The following is a 23969-nucleotide window of genomic DNA, read 5'->3' on the forward strand; positions in this document are numbered from 1 at the left end:
ACTAACCTCGATCCAACCTAATCCCTTCGTCATAGCGGGAAAACAGGCGATAGCGTTGAGCCCAATATTTGGCAAGCTCAGGATCTGCTGCCATCTCTGCTGGAACCTTCGGCTTCTTTCTTCTTTTACGATTTTTATTTGGCTTCTTCACATTCTTTACCATCTGTCCTATGTAGACATACACAAGATTAATTATTACACTAAATCAGCATTTATTCAACTAATCTGCATGAACAATTAGAAAATGTACAGTATTTGAAGATTAATTTTACTACTGAACAACTACAGGGTCTTCAGTAAATCCAAGACATTTTTAAACTTTAAAACTATTTAAGGAACCAAAGTGAGATTCTGAGGAAATTGTTAATGTGATGAAATTTATTAAATTTAATGAAAAATGATCCCGTTTCCAAGTAACCTGTTAACTCCAATTTTTAAAATAAATATTTCAGATATTAGAAAAAATTAAATAAACTAAGGATCAAAAAAAGCACTGCATTTTCAGGGTCTTGGTTTGAGTATTGGTTTCCGGTTTTGAGTCGATCAGTCTTCTATAAGTAGTCTCGTGAAGTCAGTTTCATGAACTTTATAACTAATAGCCATCTTGACAGGCAGTTTCTACAGAGTTTCTTTTATTATTTGTTGTTTTTAAGGCTCTACAGCTGTTAAGTTTTGCTGGGTTGTAGACGTGAAACCCAGATGATGTGTGAAATTCAGATGGGGATCATGATGAGGATTTCTCTCTTGCTCTCGGTGAAGGCAGACACTTCTTTCCTCTGCTCCCTCTCTACCCATGCCTGCCCTGCTTGCTCCATTTCTCCATCCATCCATCCATTCATCTTCTTCCACTTATCCGGGGTCAGGTCGTGGGTCAGGTCGAGAGCTTCGCTTTTTGGCTCAGCTCTCTCTTCACCATGACGGACCGATACAGCGCCTGCTTGACGGCAGATGCTGCACCAATCCACCTGTCGATCTCCCACTCCCTTCTTTCCTCATTCGTGGAACAAGATCCCGAGATACTTGAACTCCTCCACATGGGGCAGGACACCTCCCCTGACCCAGAGAAGGCACTCTACCCTTTTCCGGCTCAAGACGATGGCCTCGGATTTGGAGGCGCTGATCGCCATCCCAGCTGCTTCACACTTGGCTGTGAACCGCTCCAGCAAGAGCTGCAGATCACGGCCTGATGAAGCCAAAAGGACCACATCGTCTGCAAAAAGCAGAGATGTAATCCCAAGGCCACCAAAACGGATCCTCTCAACACCTTGGCTGCGCCTAGAAATTCTGTCCATAAAAGTAATGAACAGAATCGGTGACAAAGGGCAGCCCTGGCGGAGTCCAACCCTCACCGGAAACGAGCCCGACTTACTGCCGGCAATGCAGACCAGACTCTGACACCGGTCATATAGGGACCTGACAGCCCGTATCAAAGGGCCCGGTACCCCATACTCCCGGAGAACCCACCATAGCGCTCCCCGAGGGACACGGTCGAACGCCTTCCCCAAGTCCACAAAACATATGTAGACCGGTTGGGCGAATTCGCAAACACCCTCCAGGACCCTGCTGAGGGTGTAGAGCTGGTCCAGTGTTCCATGACCAGGACGAAAACCACACTGCTCTTCGACTATCCAACGGATCCTCCTCTCCAGGACCCCTGATTAGACCTTGCAAGGGAGGCTTAAGAGTGTGACACCCCTGTAATTGGAGTACACCCTCCAGTCCCCCTTTTTGAACAGGGGGACCACCACCCCAGTCTGCCAATCCAGGGGAACTGCCCCCGATGTCCATGCGATATTGCAGAGCCGCGTCAGCCAACACAACCCTACAACATCCAGAGCCTTAAGGAACTCGAGGCAGATCTCATCCTCCCCCAGGGCTCTGCCACCGAGGAGCTTTTTGACCACCTTGGCGACCTCGTCCCCAGAGATTGGAGAGCCCAACACAGAGTCCCCAGACTCCATTTCTGTCCTGTCATTTTCTATATTTTTGGAGGCTTTCTTTGCACATCCTCCAAATCTACAAATTATGGATCTGGTCAACCAGTCTCTCAATGCATGTTCATGTTACTTTATGTTTTTACTTTGCATGATTACTTTACAGCTTACAATAGCTTTAGTTTGCTTTCTGCAAAGTTGTTACTGCTGTAAACAAGCCTTTGTTTGGTGGTTAATCAGGACAAAATCCGTTGTCCTGATTAACCAAACTACGTCAGGGAAACGACAGAGCCGGCGCTCACTAGCAGTTGTGTGTGCCGGCAGCTCAGACAAGCTGCTTTTCATCATGGATGAGGTCTCTGGACAGCGTTTATTAGTGACCTCGGGTGCACAGTGGAGCGTCATGCCAGTTTCAGCGGCGGACGTTGCGTGCGAAAGTAACAGATTGCTGGATGCGGCTAACGGCACCCCGATTCGCATTTTTGGATCGAGGTTCGTGACTGTGTGTTTCAACGAACGTCAGTTTCAGTGGGACTTTGTAAAAGCTTCTGTGTCTTTACCTATTTTTAGTGCAGATTTTTTGTGTGCTTTTAGGTTATTAGTACATGTTGCTAATAGCTGCTTAATAGATGCTGTGTCTTTTGATACATACCCCTGTAAATTTGGCAGTCCCGGCCATTGACCCCTCCCCAACATGCTTGCCACAGGTGATGTGTATCAGTGTCTGTTAGCAGAGTTCCCTTTGTTTTTTTGTACCCCTCCAGGGGGTCTTTTGTGGGCTCTAGTGTCCCTTATATTAAAGTAGGCTGACAGGAAAGGGGGAAAGAAAAGGGTGTGAGACGTAGCAAATATCGTCGGGTCCGGGAGTCGAGGGCTGCGACGAGGACTCAAGGCTTCTAAACATGGGTCACACTATTCCCTATGCCACCACGGCATGCCCAGAGTTCCCATCTTTAACGGTTCCCACATTTTCTGCTACCGTGGCAAAGCTTGGAGTGGAACATTGTATACCTACGATCGGTCTACCGGTTTCTGCGCCAGCCTAGACACCGCTAACTTAGTGATAGCAAAAGAGGAGTTTGCAAAAATGGAGCGTCTTGGCATTGTATGGCGCTCCAAAAGTCCATGGGCATCTCCGTTGCACATGGTTCCCAAACCAGACGTGGTTTTGCGTCCTTGTGAGAATTTTTGGCACCTTAACAATGCAACCAGGTACCCAATTCCTCACATTCAGGACTTTTCTGCCCACCTGGCTGGAGAAACCGTTTTCTCTAAGGTGGACTTGGTGCAAGGTTACCATCAGGTTCCAGTGCATCTCTTGGACACCTTTTGGTCTTTGAGTTTTTACGGATGCTCTTTCGTCTCAAAAGCGCAGCGCAGACTTTCCAGCAATGTATGGATTCGGTCCTGCAGGGTAAGCTGTTTTTATTCATCTATTTGGACGACATATTGGTGGCTAGTCCCTCTGCAAAAGAAAGCACGGTGCACCTTCATCAGCTGTTTGTTAGGATCAGTGAACATTGCCTGATTGTGTTTGGACTGCCTGCTGTTGAGTTCCTGGGACACAAAGTGTCTTCTCAAGAGACGGTTCCCCACCCTGCAAAGGTTGAAGCAGTTTCCGCTTTAAGTTTACCTTCCATTACAATATGAATGTATCAGGTTTTGTTGCAATGATAAAATTAAATAAATGCAAGAAAGAAATCTGATTTTTAATGTAATTTTTATTATGAAGATTTGACAGAGAAAGATATTTTTTCTTTTAGAACTCAAAAAATGTGCTCCCAAAAGCAGTTTGCATAACAACAATCGCTCCCTGTAAATAATCACCATTAAGTGTGTGATCCAAAAAAAACGTGCGAAAAAACAACATAACGGAACGTGCATAACATACCCTTTATCTGGGCAACAAACAGAGTGCAATAAAACGTAACCTGCAGTTAGAAAATAAAGCAGCAGCCTTTAGAAAAGATAAAAGTATATACAATTAAATTAACACAGTTTGATTTCTGTGCAAATGCCAAGCAAGTCAGTGCAATGGTAAAACATAGCAGCATCCTTCTCTTTTGACACAACCAACGCAGCCATCCTCGGACCTGAAGATGTTAAACACAATAATATTGTCATTCTAAATATATACTGACAAAAATCACTTATCAATCTATAAAAACAACCATCTTGTTACTAAATATATGTGCCTAAGATAGGATTATGTTCTTACCCGTTTAATGTGACTTCTGTTTATGGACATCAATGGACAGATTCTCAACATCGGGCATGAAAGATGTAACTTTAACCTCGACGCGGCAGCTAATGCAGCATGCCTTCCCTGGAAATGTTTTTCCACGTTACCATGTTTTTCGGACTATAAGCCGTTACTTTGTCCCCACGCTTTGAACCATGCGGCTTACAGCCTGGTGAGCCTTATAGTAAGGTGCGCTTTATAGTCTGGTCTTCTTGCTACAGAGCAAACATTCAGGTAATCCTTCCGCATTGGCAATGAATGCAAGTGATTTGGTCAGAGAATTGTAGAATCTCTCCTCGGCTATTTTTCTCTTTCTCCCTTTGCTATTCATAGCCAACTACCACACACCCGTTGGTTTGTTTACAACCTGCCTCGCACCCCGCCCAGCTGAAAGAAATGTCACAGGCTATGACGCAAATCTTTGTTGACGGAAATGTTAAAATTTTATATTTATTCTACACATTTTTATGGCATTGGAAACCATTAAGAATGTTTGTGTCATGTTTGTCCCCCAACAGAAACCATAATAAAACAAAAAAAATATTTCCCACGCCCATCTTTTTCAATTTTCAAACATTTTGAAAAAGCTCCAGAGAGCCAATAGGGCAGTGCTAAAGAGCTGCACACGGCTCTAGAGCCACGGGTTGCCAACCCCCGGCATAGTCAGTCTCAAGAGCTCAACCCCATAGAAAATTTGTGGAGGAGGCTAAAAATCTATGTCACCAAGCAAGAGCCCCAAAATATCACTGTTCTAGAGGAGATCTACATGGAGGAATGGGCCAAAATACCAGCTACCGTGTGTGTAAACCTGGCAAAGACTCCATCATTGTTTGCAATGACAGAGGTTGTGTCATTACCTCAATGACATGAGGTAACAAAAATTATTTTAAAAAGTATTGAGTTGGGGGTGCTAGTGCGCAGCTGTAAAATGTAGACGTGTTAGATTGCGCTCTCCAGCACAACATTAAACAAATATCCAAATACCACAATAAAAACATCTAGGAGCCGGCGCTGTTGGCACTGTACATCTGTCTATCAATCGGACACCATGTCGGCGCCAAAGAAAGCCACTAACTCCGGGAAAACTGGATGGATACATCGGAGGTGCTAATGCTAACAAAGCTAATGCTAACAGTGGTTAACTGGGGACCATGCTCTGGATGACAAAACCCAGATGCTTGTGATGTGCCAGGAAATATGCAAAAATATGGCAGCCTCAATTCTGGAGAAACTTGATGAGCGTTTCGACACCCTTGAAGCTAGGCTCCAATCTGTCTTAGCTGTACAGACTGACTTGCAGAACTGCATGGTTGGTCAAGAGTCAGCAATCAACGCACACGATTATTGTCAATTATTGCAGCCTGTGGGGTTTTCCCTCACTGTGAGCGAGAACGCAGCCTGTTGAATGTGACAGGTTGCCAATCAGAAAGCGTGGTGACGCAAGTATGGAGAAGAATCCCAAACAGTTGACATGGCAACTCAGGTAGACATCGGATGTGATATGTGGACATGGTTGTTACTATATGTAAAAGTCATTTTATATATGTTTATTATATGTGGTTATGTTTATTCAGTTAAAAATGTTAACTACGAAGAAACATAACTCCAAATCGTCTTTTCTTTTTGTTAAGTCTTTTATCGCTTAAAATGAGTCCACAAACTATCACTACTGCTTCTACATAGTTATGGGTGTTTGATTATTCTACGTATGGTATGGTATTGCCGTATGGTATGTTGAGGGCTTTACTGGAATCGGGATGTTCGTGAGTGGAATCGGTTCGTGTGGTGTGTAGCTCCTGCCATGTGGCTGGACACATGAACCGATCAAACCTGTTGGACTTTTATCGGCTTGTGTCGTGTGTGGTCACAGGTTTGGAAAATCGGACGACAATCTTTAAATCGTGCCATGTGAACCAGACCTGAAACTCCCAAGCTCTACTCCTCTCATCTCGTCTCGATTACTGCCATAACGCTCTCTGACTCTGGTCGCTATGGTAACATTTACATATCCCTTCAAAATAAGAGACAGATGAGTCACAAAAACGAACATTTTACATTCCTGAAAATTTTAACTCAAGATAACGACTAATGGGAGTCCTGGGCTTGTTTCTCTGCAATGAGTCGGTCCCATCTCGGTGTGATGAGAGACCGCATGTCATGCAGAGCGGGCTTGGAATGTGGGAATCACCTACCGGGATAAATCCATTCTCCTGTCTCTTCTCTGGGCCTTTTCCCCTTCGCAAAGTAACTTTCCAAAGATTTCTCATTTTGCTGCTTGTGGGCTCAATGTTGGTGTACAAGACAACTGAGAGAATCCGGTTAAATGATTTCCAAAGTAAAAGATCATCCAGACTCAAATAATACATAAAACGGAAATATTTAATTACTTCTTGAGCTTGACCCCGGGCTGCAGACCGAACCAATTGGTACCCGGCCGCGGCCTGGGGGTTGGGGTCCACCAGTCTAAAGTGTTTGATTGATACTCCAAGGCATATAAGACTCCCATACAACCTGAACAAGAACTTATTATTTTTGGATGCTCTAAGGTACAAGGGACTATACCCACAATGTGGCAACCATTGGAACTGGGACTGATTGTTGCCAAGAGACTAATCTTGAGAGACTGGAGGTCCTCTGTTCCCCCTTCCTTTCGCCTCTGGGTGACAGACATGATGTCCATAATACAGATGGACAGATTTCGTAAAGGCTCCAAGGACACATTTTCACACTACTGGAATCCTTTCCTGGAACATTTTTCACGGACTAGACTAAACTGAATAAACCTGTACATGAACTCTCCCCTCACCCGCCCCCTAACGGGTGTATGTATTTTTGCATGTATGACTTTTTAATGCATTTGATGTGTGTGTACATACGTCAATGGAAATGTCTTATGCTGTGACCTGTGCATCTGGGTTTTGTTTGTTTGTCTGTCTATCTGTATGTTCAGGCACGTGCAGAGGTGGGGGCGAAGGGGGCTTGAGCCCCTGCCCTTTTTAAAGGGTAATTAAACCATTTCTACAGGGCCCTGAGTATCTGGAGGCCCCTGGATGTCTGGAGGCCCCTGAATGGCCCCTACCAGCAGCTACTGAGTTTTCTTTGCCTTGATATCCCAGTCATAATTTTGAAATGAAATGAAATGAAATTTATTCGAACATGATACAAATATAAAAATAAAATAGTGCACAGTAACAAGAAGTGCATAAGAAAGAAGAGAAAATACAGATTTTTAGTTTCAGTTAACATATCATGCTCAAAATGGGGTAGGAAGAAGTGAGAACTTATAAACTCCTACCCCTAAACACTTGAGACTTTAGAGTCCTACTGTCATTAAAAAAAAATCAAAATCAAAGTAGCAGTCAGAAGTAACAGTTACGGTACTAATATTTACCTATACATTTTCCCATTTTATGCTGGTTTATCTTTCTAAACCCTTACACCAAGTTGTTATCTTCAATACACACCTTATTGCTTTCTGTCCCCATGTGTGTATCTATTGAAAATTACCTCTTTGTACTTTCTTTTGAATTGTGTTAAACTATTGCTTTGTTTTAAATCTTCATGTAACTTATTCCATAACTTTACACCTTTAATTGAAATACAGAAGCTTTTTCTTGTTGTTCTAAAATTGCGGATCTTGAAGTTTGAGTGACCCCTTAAGTTATACCCCCCTTCTCTTTCAGAAAACGTGCTCTGCATGTGCTCAGGTAACAACTTTTTAGATACCTTGAACATAAATTGAGCCATTTTAAATTCTACAAGCTCGTCAAATTTGAGAATTCTGGATATTATGAAGAGCGGGTTTGTATGCTCATAATAACCGACATTATGGATGATTCTAATGGCTCGTTTCTGTAGGACGGTTACCGGATGTAAAGAGCTCTTGTAATTAACTCCCCACACTTCACAGCAATATGATAGATATGGTAAAATCAGAGAGTTATATAGAATATAAAGTGATTTAGCATTCAATACATGTCTAGCTCTAGCCAATATGGATATACTTCTACTGAGTTTACTCTGTAAATGTTGAATATGAGGTTTCCAACTGATTTTGTCATCTATTATTAAACCGAGGAACTTATTAGCAAAAACCCTTTCTAGAGTTACGTCCTCTATTTGAACTTGGATTTCAGTATTTTTATAACAGTTCCCAAAGACCATGAATTTCGTCTTGTCCAAATTTAGGGATAATTTGTTATGGTCAAACCATATCTTTAACTTACTAATCTCTGAAGTGACTGTTGAGAGAAGATGCTCTAAATTGTCTCCTGAGGCTAGAATATTTGTGTCATCAGCGAATAAGATAAATTTTAATACATTGGACACTTTACTGATATCATTTATATAAAGATTAAATAAAACTGGTCCCAATACTGATCCTTGTGGTACTCCACAGACAGTCTCCTGCCAATCAGATTCCACATCTCCCAATTTCACAAATTGTTTCCGGCTCTTTAAATAACTCCTCATCCAGTCAGAAACTACTCCCCTAATTCCATAGCGTTCTAATTTTTGAAGTAGGATTTCATGATTTATTGTATCAAAAGCTTTCTTTAAATCTATAAAGATTCCTACTACCAGTTTCTTACTATCTGTTGCGTTGGTTATTTCTTCTATTAAGTCAGTTCAGCGATGTTGACCGGTTTGCTCTGAATCCATATTGACTGCTGATAAGTAGCGAATGTTTTTCTATGAATTGTTCCAGTCTTTCCTTAAAGAGTTTTTCCAGGATTTTAGAAAATTGTGGGAGAAGAGAAACAGGCCTGTAGTTAGAGAAGAGGTGTTTGTTGCCAGTTTTATACATTGGTTTGACCTTCGCTATTTTCATTTTGTTGGGAAATGATCCTGTTTGAAATGATAAATTGCAAATATAAGTTAGTGGTTTAGAGATTCCTTTAATTACTATTTTAATAGTTTTCATGTCCAGATCATCACAGTCAGTGGAAGTCTTATTTTTACAGTTATTCACAATGTTTATGATTTCTTCTTCTAGTACAGGGTTGAGATATAAGGAGCTGGGATTATTCTCAATTAGATATTGCTGAGTTGGTTTTTGTAGTCGGTATTTTTTCTGCTAATTGAGGTCCTATATTAACAAAAAATCTATTGAATTTATTGACGACACTTTTCAAATCAGTAATATTCTGTTCATTATCTATAAAATAGTCTGGATATTTGTTATTGTTAGCTTTTCTAATAACTCTATTTAAAATATTCCATGTTTCCTTAATGTTGTTTTTATTCCTATCCAGTAATTTATAATAGTCCTTTTTACATGTTTTTATAATATTAGTTAACTTATTTTTATATTTGTTTTCTGATTCAGACGTTCTATGTTTTAGAAATTCTCTATAAAGTTTGTTTTTCTTTTTACATGCCTTTTGTATTCCTTTGTGATCCACTGTTCATTTTTTTGATTGCTTTTCCTGTTATATTGTTTGATTGGGCAGTGCTTGTTATATAATATTTTAAATATTTTTAGAAATTCTTCATATGCTGAATTCACATCATTCATTTTATATATTAATCTCCAATCATAGGCCAACAACTCAGCTTCTAGAGCTTTTAGTGTCTCTTCAGACGTAACCCGTCTGTAATGCGTCTCTATTTTTTGATCGTCTGTTTTGCACTTACAGTCGTAGACTATGAACACTGGTAAGTGATCGGTTATGTCATTCATTAATATTCCACTAGTTAAATTATTTTCCAGCACATTTGTAAAAATATTATCAATTAAGGTAGCGCAGTGCGATGTAATGTGACTGGGCCTGGTGATTTTAGGATACAGGCTTAAACTGAACATGGTGTTAATAAATTCTTCAGTCATTCTATGTTTATTTGGATTGAGAAGGTCAATATTGAATCCCCACAGAAAAATGTTATTTTTTGATTAATTGTTATAAATTTTTCTTCTATCCAGTTGTTGAATACTTCAATGTTTGATCCAGGGGCTCTATAAATGCAACTCACTAAGACATTTTAGGTCTTAGAGGTGCTAACATCAAACTATCATATAGAGTTAACTCATTAGAACTGTTTGGATCTATAAATCAGTCTGCAGTCAGGTTGTTCTAGAGGTTAAATAGATATTATTAGGGCTTAATTAGTAAAATGGCAGCAAATTAGCTTATTTCATAACTTTATAACCAGAGACCTTCTCTCCTCTGGTCTGGTCTACAGTCTCAGATCAACTCAGCCCTCCAGGACCGTCAGCAGGAGAAACAGAAACTTTATACCTGTTGGGGAAAATATAGACTAGATTTGCTTTGCATTTCCCCGCATGATGGCAATAATATAGTAGGATCCAATTAGATTCTTGATTAATATGGGTTGTTGCTATGTTGTTGTACAGTTTTTGTTCAACGTGCCCCTTTTTTAAATTTGAGCCCCCGCCCCTCCATAGGTCTCTGCACGGCCCCGCGTATGTTCCAAACCTTGAAAACTTAAAGTAAAATTTATTTTTTTTAAAAAAGGAAAAAGTATTGAGTTGACCTTTTGTTAATGACCAGACACTTACCATAATTTACAAATAAATTCTTTAAAAAAATTCTGCAATGTGTTTTTCTGGATTTTTTTATTTTTTATTTGCTGTCATAGCATAAGTGCACCTATGATGAAAATTACTGACCTCTTTTATCTTGCACAATCAGTGGCTGACTACTTTATTGCCCACTGTATATTATAGTCACAGACTTCCGGGTGCAGTATGACAGAAGCAAGGTTGTCATATTATATTAACTGAATTTGATAATGAAAATCAGACCAAAAAACAAAACAAAAAATCTGTCTACGGATACTGCCTGCCCGAGTCTTGGTGTTTCAATTATTTCTTAGTCACAGTTGGGCATGTTTCAGGCTTGCTTACCTTGACCTTAAATTTCTCCAGATAGGCTTCAGTTTTGGATTGCAACAGCGCTGGGACAGAACAGGTTTCTGGCAGTTATCAGATTGGTTCTTTTAAAATCTTTGGCAGTTCCTTTGTGTTTTTTCTTAAAACCTAGTAATAATGTACACTCTGATCTCATTAAGTCACACCTTCACCCACTATTTCCACATACCCAATGGTACGTTGCCTAGTAATTGTGAACAGTGTGTTACAGTACTTTGAGAATATAAACCCAAACATATTAAATTAATGAAAGAAAATTGATACCTTCAAGTGTGTGTGATGGAACAAGGTCCAGCTTCTCTTGAAATGTTAGTGATCTCCCAGGATTCTCCACATCCCTTGGCTCTTCCACAGATCTTTCAGTGAAGTTGGAGGAAGAGAAACACTCATTGTCTTCCATCATTTTTGTTTCTGAAGTGGATTCATAAATGCATCTTTCTTCTTCTACAGGCTCATCATTTTTCTTCTTAATTCCCTTATTTATCTTTTCCTCTTTTAAATCCGTCACTGGGGCTTCCCTTGGCAAGTTTTGAAGAAAATTTTGAACCTACAAAACAGTATTCATGTATTTAGACTTCCATTTAACAATACTACAAATAACTCTGCTCAATTTTATTTTCTAGGACAGGGGTCACCAACCTTTTTAAGACTGGGAGCTACTTCACGGGTACAGAGTAACACGAAGGGCTACTTGTTTGATACAGATAAATTTTCTTGGCTCAGCCTTTATAACAATAGTATATATACGTATATATATATTCAGAGTTTAAAGTTTGATTCCTCTTGGAGCTTTTCTGTGTGATTCTAAATTGCCCACAAGTGAGTATGGATTGGTGCAGCTGTACATACTGAGATTTCCCTTTAAATAAAAAAAATAAGTTATTGTATATTTCATTATCCAACCCTCTTTACTATTAACACAATTGTGGAGAGAAGAAAAAGATATTTTGTGCCAAAACATCTTGTATGTAAATCAGTGAGTCTCTGGGGGTCAAAGTGCAGCCAAAGTCTAAATCTTATTGGTCAGTTTGCTTTTTCTGTGAGCTAAAAATGATGAGTGGACTTTGAATCTCCCATAGTTCTAAGAAGCCGTCTGAGCTTTTTACAGTGTGCTGTTCTGGCGGGTCGCCTGTTTATTAGTTTTTTTGTGGTTTTGCGAACTTAAAAGCTGACAGGTCACCTGTTGGCTGACACCAGCATGTCAGACAGATCGGAAGGCACAAAACTATCACTGCACCTGGCCTGCAAGAGCACAACCACCTCTCCAAAGCACCTCGTGCGCGTCGCACAAAAGCCGCACAAACCTAAACCACTAAAGCAGTGTATCCTTTTTTCATTTTCTTCTTCTTTTTTTTTTTTTTTTTACACAAACGATGCTAAATTATAAAAGCGAAGCCTACCCATGAGATCCACGGAAAGAGGAGGATGTTGATTACCAGATTCAGGTGGCGTCAGAGTCCAAAGGAGAAGATGATGAAGCAACAATGTTTGATTAATTGGGGAACATTTCGACTAGATTAAATTGTTTAACCGCAGTCTTGGCAGATGCCGCACTTAAAGAGCGGCAGATGTCAGCTAACAGGTGACCCATCAGCAGTTCAGGAAATATCAAAGAAGCGTCAGAACCGCACATGGTAAAAAGCTCCGCCAGGATCCAAACCGCTCCCAGAACTACGGGAGGTTCAAACTCTGCTCATTCATTTTTAGCTTACAGAAAAAGCGCAAAGCCCCCAAATAAACAAAAGCAAACTGACCAATAAGATTTAATCTTTGGCGTGCCCTTTGAACCCCACAGACTCAGACGTGCTGCGTACGAGATGTTTTACAAGATCTTTTTTAATCCTCCAAAATTTTGTTAATTGTAAAGAGGATTCGATAATAAAAATTGCAGAAATTATACTTTTCTTTTTTTACTTCAAGGAAAATCTTAAGGTAGGCAGAATGTGTGCAGCCGTACAACTGCAGGCGCTGCTGCCCTCTGATAAAATCCTGCAGGCGTCTGCGCAGTTCTGAACTTTAACCATAGAAAAGAGTTTTATGCAATTTATTTCAAACGTTTTTTATAATTAACTTTTTTTTTTTTTAATCTAAATATAAGCAAATGTTATTAATTCAATGTAAAAACATTAAATTATATCATTTTTTGGCAGTGCTCCCTAATGACAATGGCTATTTTTAGAACTTGCTCTGTGGGCGACTGACAAGGTCCCCTCGGTCGACAAGGTGCCCACCGCCACCGTGTTTGTGACCCCTGTTCTAGGACTTAAAGGCATGCTAAAATTTCCTCCCAAGTTATGCCTCCCTCATATCTTTTCATAAACCTTCTAAAGAAAGTCATCTGAATATCAGAAGAACGAGAACATATTAACAGTGTATCCAACATGCTAACTGCAATATCACCGTCTGCCGCTATTAGCACTGTGCTTGTACAATCTTAACTTAGTAAAAAAAATAAGTTAACGCCACCCTTGTCTGGCGTTAACCTCAATGTCATTACCTTGGAGATATTTCAATTTAAGCAAACAGCATTCTCTGTGTGCTTCACTACATTTCAAGAGGAGGGAACAAAACCCTAAGCTTTTACTGCCTTTGTTTATAGACTACCATTGGATTAACCACCGTGACTTCTCCAGTTTTTAGCTTTTGTCACCAGGGATGATTGATTGGGTGGAGTAGGGTGGAGCAGTGTGTGTATTGTGCAGTGTGCTGTGCTGGTCACAGTCTAATGAACATCTGCACTTTATTTTATTTCCATCCTCAAAGAGACACATACTTCTCTACATAGACTGTAGATTAACACAACTTGAATCCAAAGAAAATGCTCAATCTGTATATACATAGCCACGCATATACAAATTTGTACACTGCTGAAAAAAAATAACGGGAACACCTAAATAAGACAATGCAACTCCCAATAAGTAATCCTATGTGGAGTTGGGTAGCAACATTTATTGTGAATCAATTTCATCTAATGCTGTGCAAATGGATCATACAATAAGTGGAAAAGATAGGCAGTTAGCAAGACAACCACAATAAAAGAGTGCTTCTGCAGGTGGTGACCACAGATTCCTCTGTTCTCCTACTTTCTGGTTGAACTTTCAGTCACTTTTTAATTTTGTCAGTGCTCTCAGCTTACTCCAGTTGCTCAAGTATTCTGTGTCTGAAATGATGTAAAGCACTTTGACATGCCTTGCTGCTGAAATGTGCTATACAAATAAAATTTGATTAATTGATTGACTGTGCTTACAGCCCATCACTGTGCAGGATGATTGCCGTTTGTTAGGGAACACTAAAATTGGGAGATTCACCATTAGAACCCTCTGCTCTTCACAGATGAAAGCAGATTCACACTCAGCAGGCAATGGTTTGTAGATGGCCACACAGTCCTCTATGTGCTAGCCACAGGTGCCATGACTGCCATAAGGTAGAGGGATGAGGTCCTCAGACCCATTGAAGACCTTCTACAGTTGACCATGTGTTCCTTCTTACATAATTTGGGCTTCCAGTTCATGAAACCCACAAAAACAGGAATACAAAAAAAAAAAAATCAGAATACTGTGAAAAAAATCAGCCCAAACTTTTTGCATAAAAGAAAAAATTAAAATCAAAATATGGTACTTTAAAAAATAACATGTCAATCTTCAATACTTTGCCTTAATCACTGCCTTGATGCAATGTGGCATTGAGACATTCAGCTTGCAGCATTGCCAGGGAGTTATGGAAGCCCAGATTTCCTTGATGCTTGCTGTCAGTTCTTTTTTGTTGTTGGGTGGTTTAAGTCCAGCGAGCTGGCTGGCCAATCAAGCCCTATGATGTTGCAGGCATCAAACCAGGCTTTGGTGCTTATGGAAATATCAATATCATGGGCAGGGACCAGGTCCTGCTGGAAGATAAAATCTGCATCTCCACACAGATCCTCAGCAGATGGAATCAAAGTTCTCTAAAACATTCTGGTAGACTGTTGACCTTGGATTTAAGAAAGCAGAGTTTACCAACACCTGCAGCAGAAATTTTGCCCCAAATCATGATTGTGATTTCACATGGGACCTCAAGCAGTTTGGGTTCTGTTCCTCACTTGTCTACCTCCAAAACCTTGGACCTTGATTACCAAATGAAAGGCACACTTTACTTTCATTGGAAAAGAGAACTTTGGACCACTGGACAATGGTCCAGCCTTTCTTCTCCTTGGCCCAGCTGTGATGCTTCCTATGTTGGCTCAGGTACAGAAGTGGGTTGACCCAAGGAACCTGACAGTTGTAGCCCATGCTGTTAGTCAAGTCTGAATGTGGTGTTTTTTCAAACTGTGACTTCCTCCTCAACTCCACTCTTTCTGGATCTCTGCCAGATGCGCGCGTACATGCCTACACACACCCACGCATGCCTACACACGCCCACCCACACGCACACACACGCATACCCACAAGCACACATACATGCCTACATAAATACCCCAAATTATGTAAAACTAAGACAGAGCGTGAGGAGTTCAAAGTTTGGAAGTCTGTCTCTGTCAATCTGATAGCTGCATGACGTCACAAAGCAAGCCACACTACGTATAGTCCTGGTTAGGCTATCCCACTGACAAATAATACACAGACAAGCAGAATAAAAAAATGTCAAAACAGTTTAAACAGATTACCTTGTAGAGGGCAGGGCTAATTTGATTTGATTTGATCTGATCTCCATCCATCTCAGAGAATCTGGTGTGTTTGTTGATGCTTCTGACTACCTTGTTAGTCTTTTTAGGCCTTGGACCATTGAAATGTTTATAGTTTATGATAATTCCCGACCTGAGAAAATAATAAGCAAAAAACATGGTTACTTTTACACTTTCAAAAGACAACAGATGCTGAAATTTGGGCCATATGCTGAAATTTGAAAGAAGTATTTTGAAAGATATTTTTTATATACAAATATCTTGTGTTTTTTACTTCTTTAAGGTAAGTAATATCACACAAATTGACAGCGTATTTTTATAGCCATCACCACAGTTTGGCACGTCGTCCGGGTCCTGACCAGCGATCCTGGGCAGTTGAGTTGAAGTTGTGTTGTCCCTCTAAATGTTTACTTTTCCCCTATACAATCTACTGACTTCATCTCTCAGCTTTTGACCTTATTCGCAGATTGGATTTGTGGTAAAACAGTCATGGCCGGTGATTTCAATTGCTACTTTTCTCCTGTGTTGGTTGAATTAGTCGCCCCCGGTAAAGTTATACTTGACACCTGTAGGAAACTTGATCTGGTGGATACTAGGCGTCGGCTACATACCAATGATAAAACATTTACATTTTATTCCAGTATACATAAAACTTGCAATGGAATTGACATTTTTCCCCATCCCTAAAACGTAAGTAATTTTAAGACTTGTAGTACTGGTGACATTATAAAATCATTCACCTACTTATATTTCTCTAATTATAGTAATCCCTGGATGTCCAATTCAACCGTGGAAATTCAGTGTATTTTTTAACCAAGACCCAAAATTTGAAAAATTTATTAAAAGGCATTTAGATTATTGGTTAAGGAGAATAAGATTCCTGAAGTATCTCCTATACATTTTGCATTCTCCTCTATATGGAAACGTATGGTCCACCCTGTATATACAGTGTGGTGGAAAATTACTACAAGTTAACATCTACTGATCATGTTGTATTAAATGCTTGTGAACTCTCACCAAAATAACTATTTGGGTTACATGTACAAGGTTGGGAGCTGTTTTCTACAGCTGCATCAGAATCAGACTTTCTCTCCCCTTGTTTGGATTCCTCATCCTTGGTATAAAACTCATGTGTTGTCTCTGCCAGGCAGAGCTTTTCATCCAGACTTGCTTCATTATTTGGACAACCCAAATTGTGATGTCGACATATACCAGCTCTAAGGAGGTTAATTATACACTGCTGGATTTTTTTGTCTCTAATCCCTTGGACATTTATTGTTACACCCCCACCTGTGCCCCTAGACTGCCTTGGGGAGATAACAGTGCCTTGCGAAAGTATTCGCAATGTACATAATTCCTGTAAGGTAAAAGGCAAATGGGAAACTTATGTGGGTAACTCCTTTTGGGAAAGACAAGTTAAAATCTTGCATAGATTATATATCATTCCTGAGGCCAGACACAGGATGAACCCAGCACTGTCAGAACTTTGTATTAAATGTCAATCTGCTGTCGGATCATTTATTAACTCCTTGTAGAATTGTCCCTATATTCAACAGTTGTACTATCTCAACAGTTTGATGTCATTTTTAAGTGCAATTTGCTTCTGAGTGTAAGGACATGTTTGTTGGGACTGACTGAGGATCTTTCTGCTGACATCCGCAACAACAGGCCCTTTCACATTCTATTTCATTGTGCTCGGAAATGTATCCTGGCCATATGGCTCAGCGATAAAGCCCTGATCCTCAAACAGTAGAAGTAGACTGTGGCTGGTCACATCCCGTATGAAGTGTTCTCTACAGCATTGAAGGATAAGCCCTTTTTATCCATTGAACTTGGGATGCATTCTTTTCCTACCTAGGTGTCACAGCATCACGCAGGATGAGATCAGGACTTGGAAAAGCTGTAAAAGCTTTATTACAGCCTGGACTAGTATTTTTTTGTTTTGTTTTTGTCTGTTTAGATTACAGTCAGATTATTCATATATATAAAATTGATCACTGTCTGGTACGTTTATCTTGTATGTTGTTGCTGATACAGTGATACAAGAGTTCAATAAATATATGTGTGGAAGAAAAAAATGGGATAGTATGAAATTTATTTTCCAGTTCATACATAAAGCTGTACTACAGCCCTGGAGTGCCAACTGTCTATTGCCATGCATCCTCTGCTGTACCTATGTATACACCCAACACATATTTTGATCTCCACTAGACAGGAAATCAGGAAGAAATGCTGCCGTATTCCATGCATCGCATATAGATTTAAAAACCCTGTTGAAAATCAGTGAAACGCAGACCTATTCACCAATTACTGAAAACCTTCATCCCAGGCATGTTCACATCCCTGGGATGTGAACATGCCCAGGGAAAAGAGGACGTTTGGTCACCATGCGTTATGCTAAAAGCACTTAGGAGTTGTCAACAACTCATTGGTGGAAGTGAGAGCATTGCGCAACACAAATAGTCATCCAGCAGGAACACCAAATACAAAGACATTTAACAAACCCTCAAGGCAGGAAATTTGCTTTTGGGGAATTTTAATTATCGAAGTACTCAAATAATTCATGAATCATTACAAAACTACTTCAGATGTGTATATACATATCCACAAAATCTGGAGCACAAAATTCTTTCTTCTTCTGGGTCTCTCCTGGTGGGTCTTGTCTGGACTACCTCATCAGGGAGGTGTCCAGGAAGCATCCTAAGCTCATGCCTGAGTTACCTCAAGTGGCTCCTCTCAATATGGAGATACAACGGCTCTACTCTGAGTCCCTCCCAAATGACTGAGTTTCTTACCTATCTCTAAGAGAGAGCAAGACACACTGTGGAGAAAACTAATTTCACTTGTATTATTGACCTCTTTCTCTTGGTCATGATCCAATCAGTGCACATGACCATAGATGAAAGTAGGAGCGTAGATCAACTGATAAATTGAGGCCTTCACTCTTTGACTCAACTCTCTCTTCACCACAACAGACCGGAACAGTGCCTACTTTGACGTTGCATTTATTTGTAATTTTAACAATAATAATAATACTTGCTGAAATATGTACAAAGGCTTGTACGAATCAAGTTTTTGGATTGTTTGGCACATATTGTCATGGTTAGATGACAATGTTTGCCATTGTTAAGGAATGTTAATATTCAAAAACATTTTATATGAACTGATCCAACTTAAAATGTCTCCAGACCATCTTACAAGCAAACTAAACTGGAGTGACAAAGAATGTCTTTTTCACAACTCTAAATAGAACCATCATACTCACTAACCTCTGATCAATATACTGCAAATATCATCACTTTTGGTTCATACCAGAAAGGTTTCTTTTGGTATCATGCTCTATGATCTTCTCATGAAGGTGTAATTTGTAAATTTGAATTCAGAACAATAGAAAATGTATTGTTTAATTATCATAAGAATCATAAGATAAACCAACTTGTGATTGGTTAATAATATTTTGACTAGTGATACATTTTATAATGGATCATATAGCTAACTTTCTGGTAGTTGTTTAAACAAAAGCAAGCAGAATTAGAATAGAAAAATACTCGAAAAGAAGGAAAAAGACTTACTGGGTCTGTTTGTACTTGAGTCCTAGTTTGGACCAAACCTCCTTCAGTGTAAGCTGTGGACACTCCTCCACATCCAGCTCATGACTACAGACAAACAAAAAAATACAGCTTTAAGAAGAGACAACTGGTTTACAGCCAATGACGTGCTGATCTTACAAGCCTTTATATAGCCTTTTAATAACAAATCAGTCAAGTTTATTTGTATGGCATATTTCACCAAAATGGGATAGTATGAGAACTATTCATACTATCCCATGAATAAATGGGATAGGGCAGTTCACAGTCCTTTACATCATAACAATGCTAAAAAACGGTCAAAGAAGACGGTCAATAATTGAAACATAACATTTTGTCTGGTGGCATTATACATCATAATGTTTAGCAATGTTTCATTACAATGTTTCAAAAGCAACTCTAAATAAGTGTGTTTTAAGTCTGGATTTAATGGAACTCAGCATTTCAGCTGTTTAGCAGTTTTCATGAAGTTTGTTCCAGATTTGTGTTGCATGAAAGCTGAATGCTGCTTCTCCATGTTTGGTTCTGGTAAATGGAAGAGTAAAAGATATTTGTAACATTATCATGTTTCTTAACCATGTAAGTCTTAAAACAATGAGTTTTATTGTACAGATTAATTGAAATAAATCCGGTTTTGACACCTTTATTGAGACATACGAGTCAAGTATGTGATGAATATGTACTCTGCCTATGGTTTGCAATTCCACGATTTTTCTTTTTAACACCATAACAGCTTAACAACTCAGGCTTAAGTGGAGCATATGCAACAATTATGCAGCCAGGAACACATGGACCTGGATTGAAGCCCAGTTTGTCCAGTTATTAAACAGGAAGTTAAAGAAAATGTCAATCATAGGAAACCTGTGCATTCCAGTGCCCACTATATTTTTAAGTTAAACCTTGCAGACTGAAAGTGGAACCAATTCCTCTGTCTTACACAAGAGGGCTAACACAATTCAAATTCCAACTACTATTCCAAGTCTTTTCACAGACCCAGAATCAGATCAGTGCCAAGACAAAACCTTTTTATACTGCTAAGTCCACACTTTCAGCAGCAGAAACAGTAAAAGCGATCATCACAGAACTGACCTGCATTTGGTTTTCGTATATCTTCTTGGGTGCTTGTCATCATCATCACCCTCTTCATTACCTGTTCTCTCTGAAGATTTACTGTTTGAGCCATAGACTCTCTGAGGCAGGACAGCAACTTGATTTGAAGCTGGGTGAAAAGAAATAAATACACATTATAAAATTCTCCAGCAGCTCTCTAACCTCAGTTTGACCAAGGAAAAGATACCAGAGCTTTGAGAAAAACGTTGTGCTGTTCCAGTATCTATGAAGACACTTTTACTAGTCCTCAAAGACAGCACACCTGTTGCCTTGGAATATTACATTCTAATAGTGCTCTAGAGAATTCTATTAGAATTCAAAAGTTTTAAAATTAACTGAAGATTTGGATGAGCGGACTTACTGAACTGTGGCTGAATAAAAGCCTCACGTGAATTTTCTTACCCTCCCTCAACCAATTCATCTTCATCCTCAGCTCTGACCTCTTCCTCAGAATTTTTTCCCTGAAGTTGTCAGTGCTTTTGTAATAAAACAATTATTTTACCTTAAGGTATCAGGACATTATATTCATTATACTTCTTTTTAGTAAACTATACCTCTCATAACTAAGAGCAATTCAAAGTAACTAGTTTTTTTTTAAGCCATATTTTTTAACTTTGAGAAGAAGTCAGGGTATGTAGAGAGAACCCAGGAATGAATGGTAGACCATGTACAAAACCCCAGGCCAGAATTCAAACCCAAAACCTTCTTGCTGGAAGAGAATAGCGTTTGTCAGGTGCAGATTTATTAATCAGAGCAACAACAAGAAAAGCATAAAAATATTCTGGATGGAGGTTATTGAACAACAGAGGTTTAATAAGGCTCAGTTTGTATTAGGGCTGTCAATGTTAAGACTTTACTGCATGTGATTAATCTGAAAATTTTAACGTGTAAATATTACATAGTGCAGATTAAGCGAACTATCTAGTTGGACCTAGTCTGATAAAAACCATCCCCTTGTGCTACACTTTGTTTCAGAAGGAGAATCTGGATTCTTGGCTACTGAGCAATAGTTGTTTCTCAATTGCTGGCTGGAGTCGTGGACTGTGTTTAGGTTTTAAGTTTACCCAGTCGCTCACGTAATGCGCCAGTTCAACACTATGAAGCTTACTGGAAACTGCCCTTACTGCACGCAACTGTTAATGTTAATTAAATATTTAGAAGAACTCAATGGCTTTATTCACTTCCTCTGCTGCCATTGATAAAAATAAAGGACGACTACAATTCCAATACAGTGCAGAAAAACAATGTCATTATTTCCTTCTGTTCGCTGATTCACCCGGTCAAAAATCGACAATTAGAGTCAAGGGAGAAAGTCCAGTCCCCGCTGGAAGCGAGAACTTTCTTCGAGAAGAATTGCACAGGAAGGCAATGACCAGGATAAGTTGGGCCTAAAAGCCTCTCTCACGTGGAGGGATACCTAGTTCATAGCAGCGTGTTATGAACTCGGCACATGGGCAGCAAGGAATGAGTAAATTCAATGGTCAGCTCAATGGAGAGGGACATTTTGACATTAATGTTTAAAACAAAATGGCTTCCTTTAAATCTTCCTGAATATAAAAAGTGAGAATCTTCAGACAGCTTTAGTTTGAGATGATAAAACATTTTCTTCAACTAAATTACCTGCTCTCTGCTGGGGGGAAAAAAACACACACACAAAAAAAAAAAAAAGATTTCTTACATTTAATTAGTTGGAGTGGAGCAGACGAGGGAGCTGCCCAGAGCACCGCTCCTGCATGAGCTTAACGGCAGTGTAATTAATCTAATTAAGTGTTTTGATCAACTGATAGCTCTGTCAGTTAATTTGTTGCAGAACTGATTCTGCAACAAATGCATTCAGTGAGAGCAATAGAAAGAACCATCAGAAATTGTTGAAAATAGTGATAGGCTAATTGTACCACCATGTGCACACACACACACAAGCACTTGGTGAATTGGGACTTTTCTCAGTGTGAGCACATTTATCAGTAGGATTATATGGAAATTATCCATTAGCCTTAGATATTTATGAATAACAAATGACCTCATTGTCAGGTGTCAAAATGCCAAAGTAAAAAGTATTTAATCAAAAAGCTAAGCAAGGCCATGTTCAAGGGTTCTTTTCACTTTTCATTGGATGCATTATTAATAAACAGCTTGGATAATTATGGTGCAAACTGCAACATTATTTCTGAGACACACTACCTGTTTGTTTAGCCGAGCTGTCCTGAGAGCTACCAGCAGGTTCCTTCTGATCATCCCCAGCATCTGAAGGTTCCCCACAGTAAATCTCCTCATCTGACTGGTTTCCAACATTAGCTCTAAAGAACAGGAATCTGTTGGTCTCCAAGTCAGCTGCACAGCTCCTGCTTTGCTCTATCATGCAGTTTTGTCTGAGCAGATTACTCATAATAACTTCGTTTTCTTCCTCTAGGCTCCCAGCTCCAGTTTTCCCTTCACTTTGTTCTTCTGACTGTATCAGAGCGTCGCTCTCCACTTCATCACTAGTGTTCGAGTTACACATTTGAGGCTCAGTAGTCCAGCCCAGCAAAGTCCAATATGAAAATCGCTCCCAATACAAGTAGTAAGTCTCTGCAGCCAGTTGGTCCCAGAGAGCTTTTGTGTCTGGATTATTCCAGGGAGCAGTGACGGCTCCAAGATGGTCTCCAGATGGAGCACTGGTGTCTGGATGCTTTTCCAGCCAGGAGTTCCACAGCAGGTACTGTCCATTCTGAACTTTATGGTGTAGAAAACAAGAAAACAAGAAAAAATAAAAAAAAGAGAGAGTTTTAGGTCCTAATGCATAGTTCCAGTTGAGTGGGCTCCAAGATCTTTTTTAACTATGCTAAAACTCTAAATGGTATTTTAATTCATTCTACAGCTGAAATAAGTTCAGCAGGCATCACATGTAATTTTTCATAAATTATACATTGTCAACATCCCAGCCTTTAAAATCCTTGTTTTGTGCTTCAGCAGTAAGAAGTGGTTATATTCTGCTGCCTAATGTGTCTATGTGAAAACATGCATATTAATAAGGATATTTCAAAAGCCTTTAGGCTAGAAATTAATTATTTAATTTTGGATTTTTTTTCCTTTCCATTATTCTGTTTGTAATGAGCTAAATAGTAATTGACATCAAGGTATTATGTTTTGATTCATGCCATTATGCTAAATTAGTTCATGAAGAACACAATCTGGTAGGTTTAGCTTCAACATACACATTTACTTCTTCCATTTCCTAAAAGAGGTACAAGTACAGACATTTGTATTTATACCCCATTATAAACTCAGATAATTAATACTGAATTTACAATATCAAAATAAAATCTAGTTTTGATATTGCAAAACATAAAACAGAAACAAGAGTTTACTTATTACAAAACAGGAGCAACAAATAAGCAATTATTTGACTCCAACTCTAACTCTCTTTTCAATTCTTTAAAGCTGCACTACATATCTGTTTTTAAGAGATTTTTTTAAAACTAACTATTTTGTGGTCTGAGACAGATAATGTGTGAAAAAACTGAGCTTCTCTACTTCATCCCAGTGCTCCTGCTGCTATCTGCAGAAA

General features: G+C 39.4%; 1 protein-coding gene across 2 annotated transcripts in view; it reads right to left on the reverse strand.

Moving 5' to 3' along the window:
- The window catches only part of tgs1 (trimethylguanosine synthase 1), a 53231-nt gene that overhangs the window by 7722 nt on the left and 21540 nt on the right, over positions 1 to 23969 (reverse strand). For both annotated transcript variants that reach the window (XM_044133426.1, XM_044133427.1), the window contains 6 exons: positions 22604 to 23134; positions 20402 to 20531; positions 19298 to 19381; positions 15708 to 15858; positions 11333 to 11615; positions 7 to 168 (listed from right to left, as the gene is read on the reverse strand). In XM_044133426.1, the coding sequence (XP_043989361.1) occupies positions 7 to 168; positions 11333 to 11615; positions 15708 to 15858; positions 19298 to 19381; positions 20402 to 20531; positions 22604 to 23134 (1341 nt within the window). The remainder of the gene's footprint in view (positions 1 to 6; positions 169 to 11332; positions 11616 to 15707; positions 15859 to 19297; positions 19382 to 20401; positions 20532 to 22603; positions 23135 to 23969) is intronic.

This window comes from Gambusia affinis, linkage group LG12 (assembly GCF_019740435.1).
Source record: "Gambusia affinis linkage group LG12, SWU_Gaff_1.0, whole genome shotgun sequence".
Lineage (NCBI taxonomy): Eukaryota > Metazoa > Chordata > Actinopteri > Cyprinodontiformes > Poeciliidae > Gambusia > Gambusia affinis.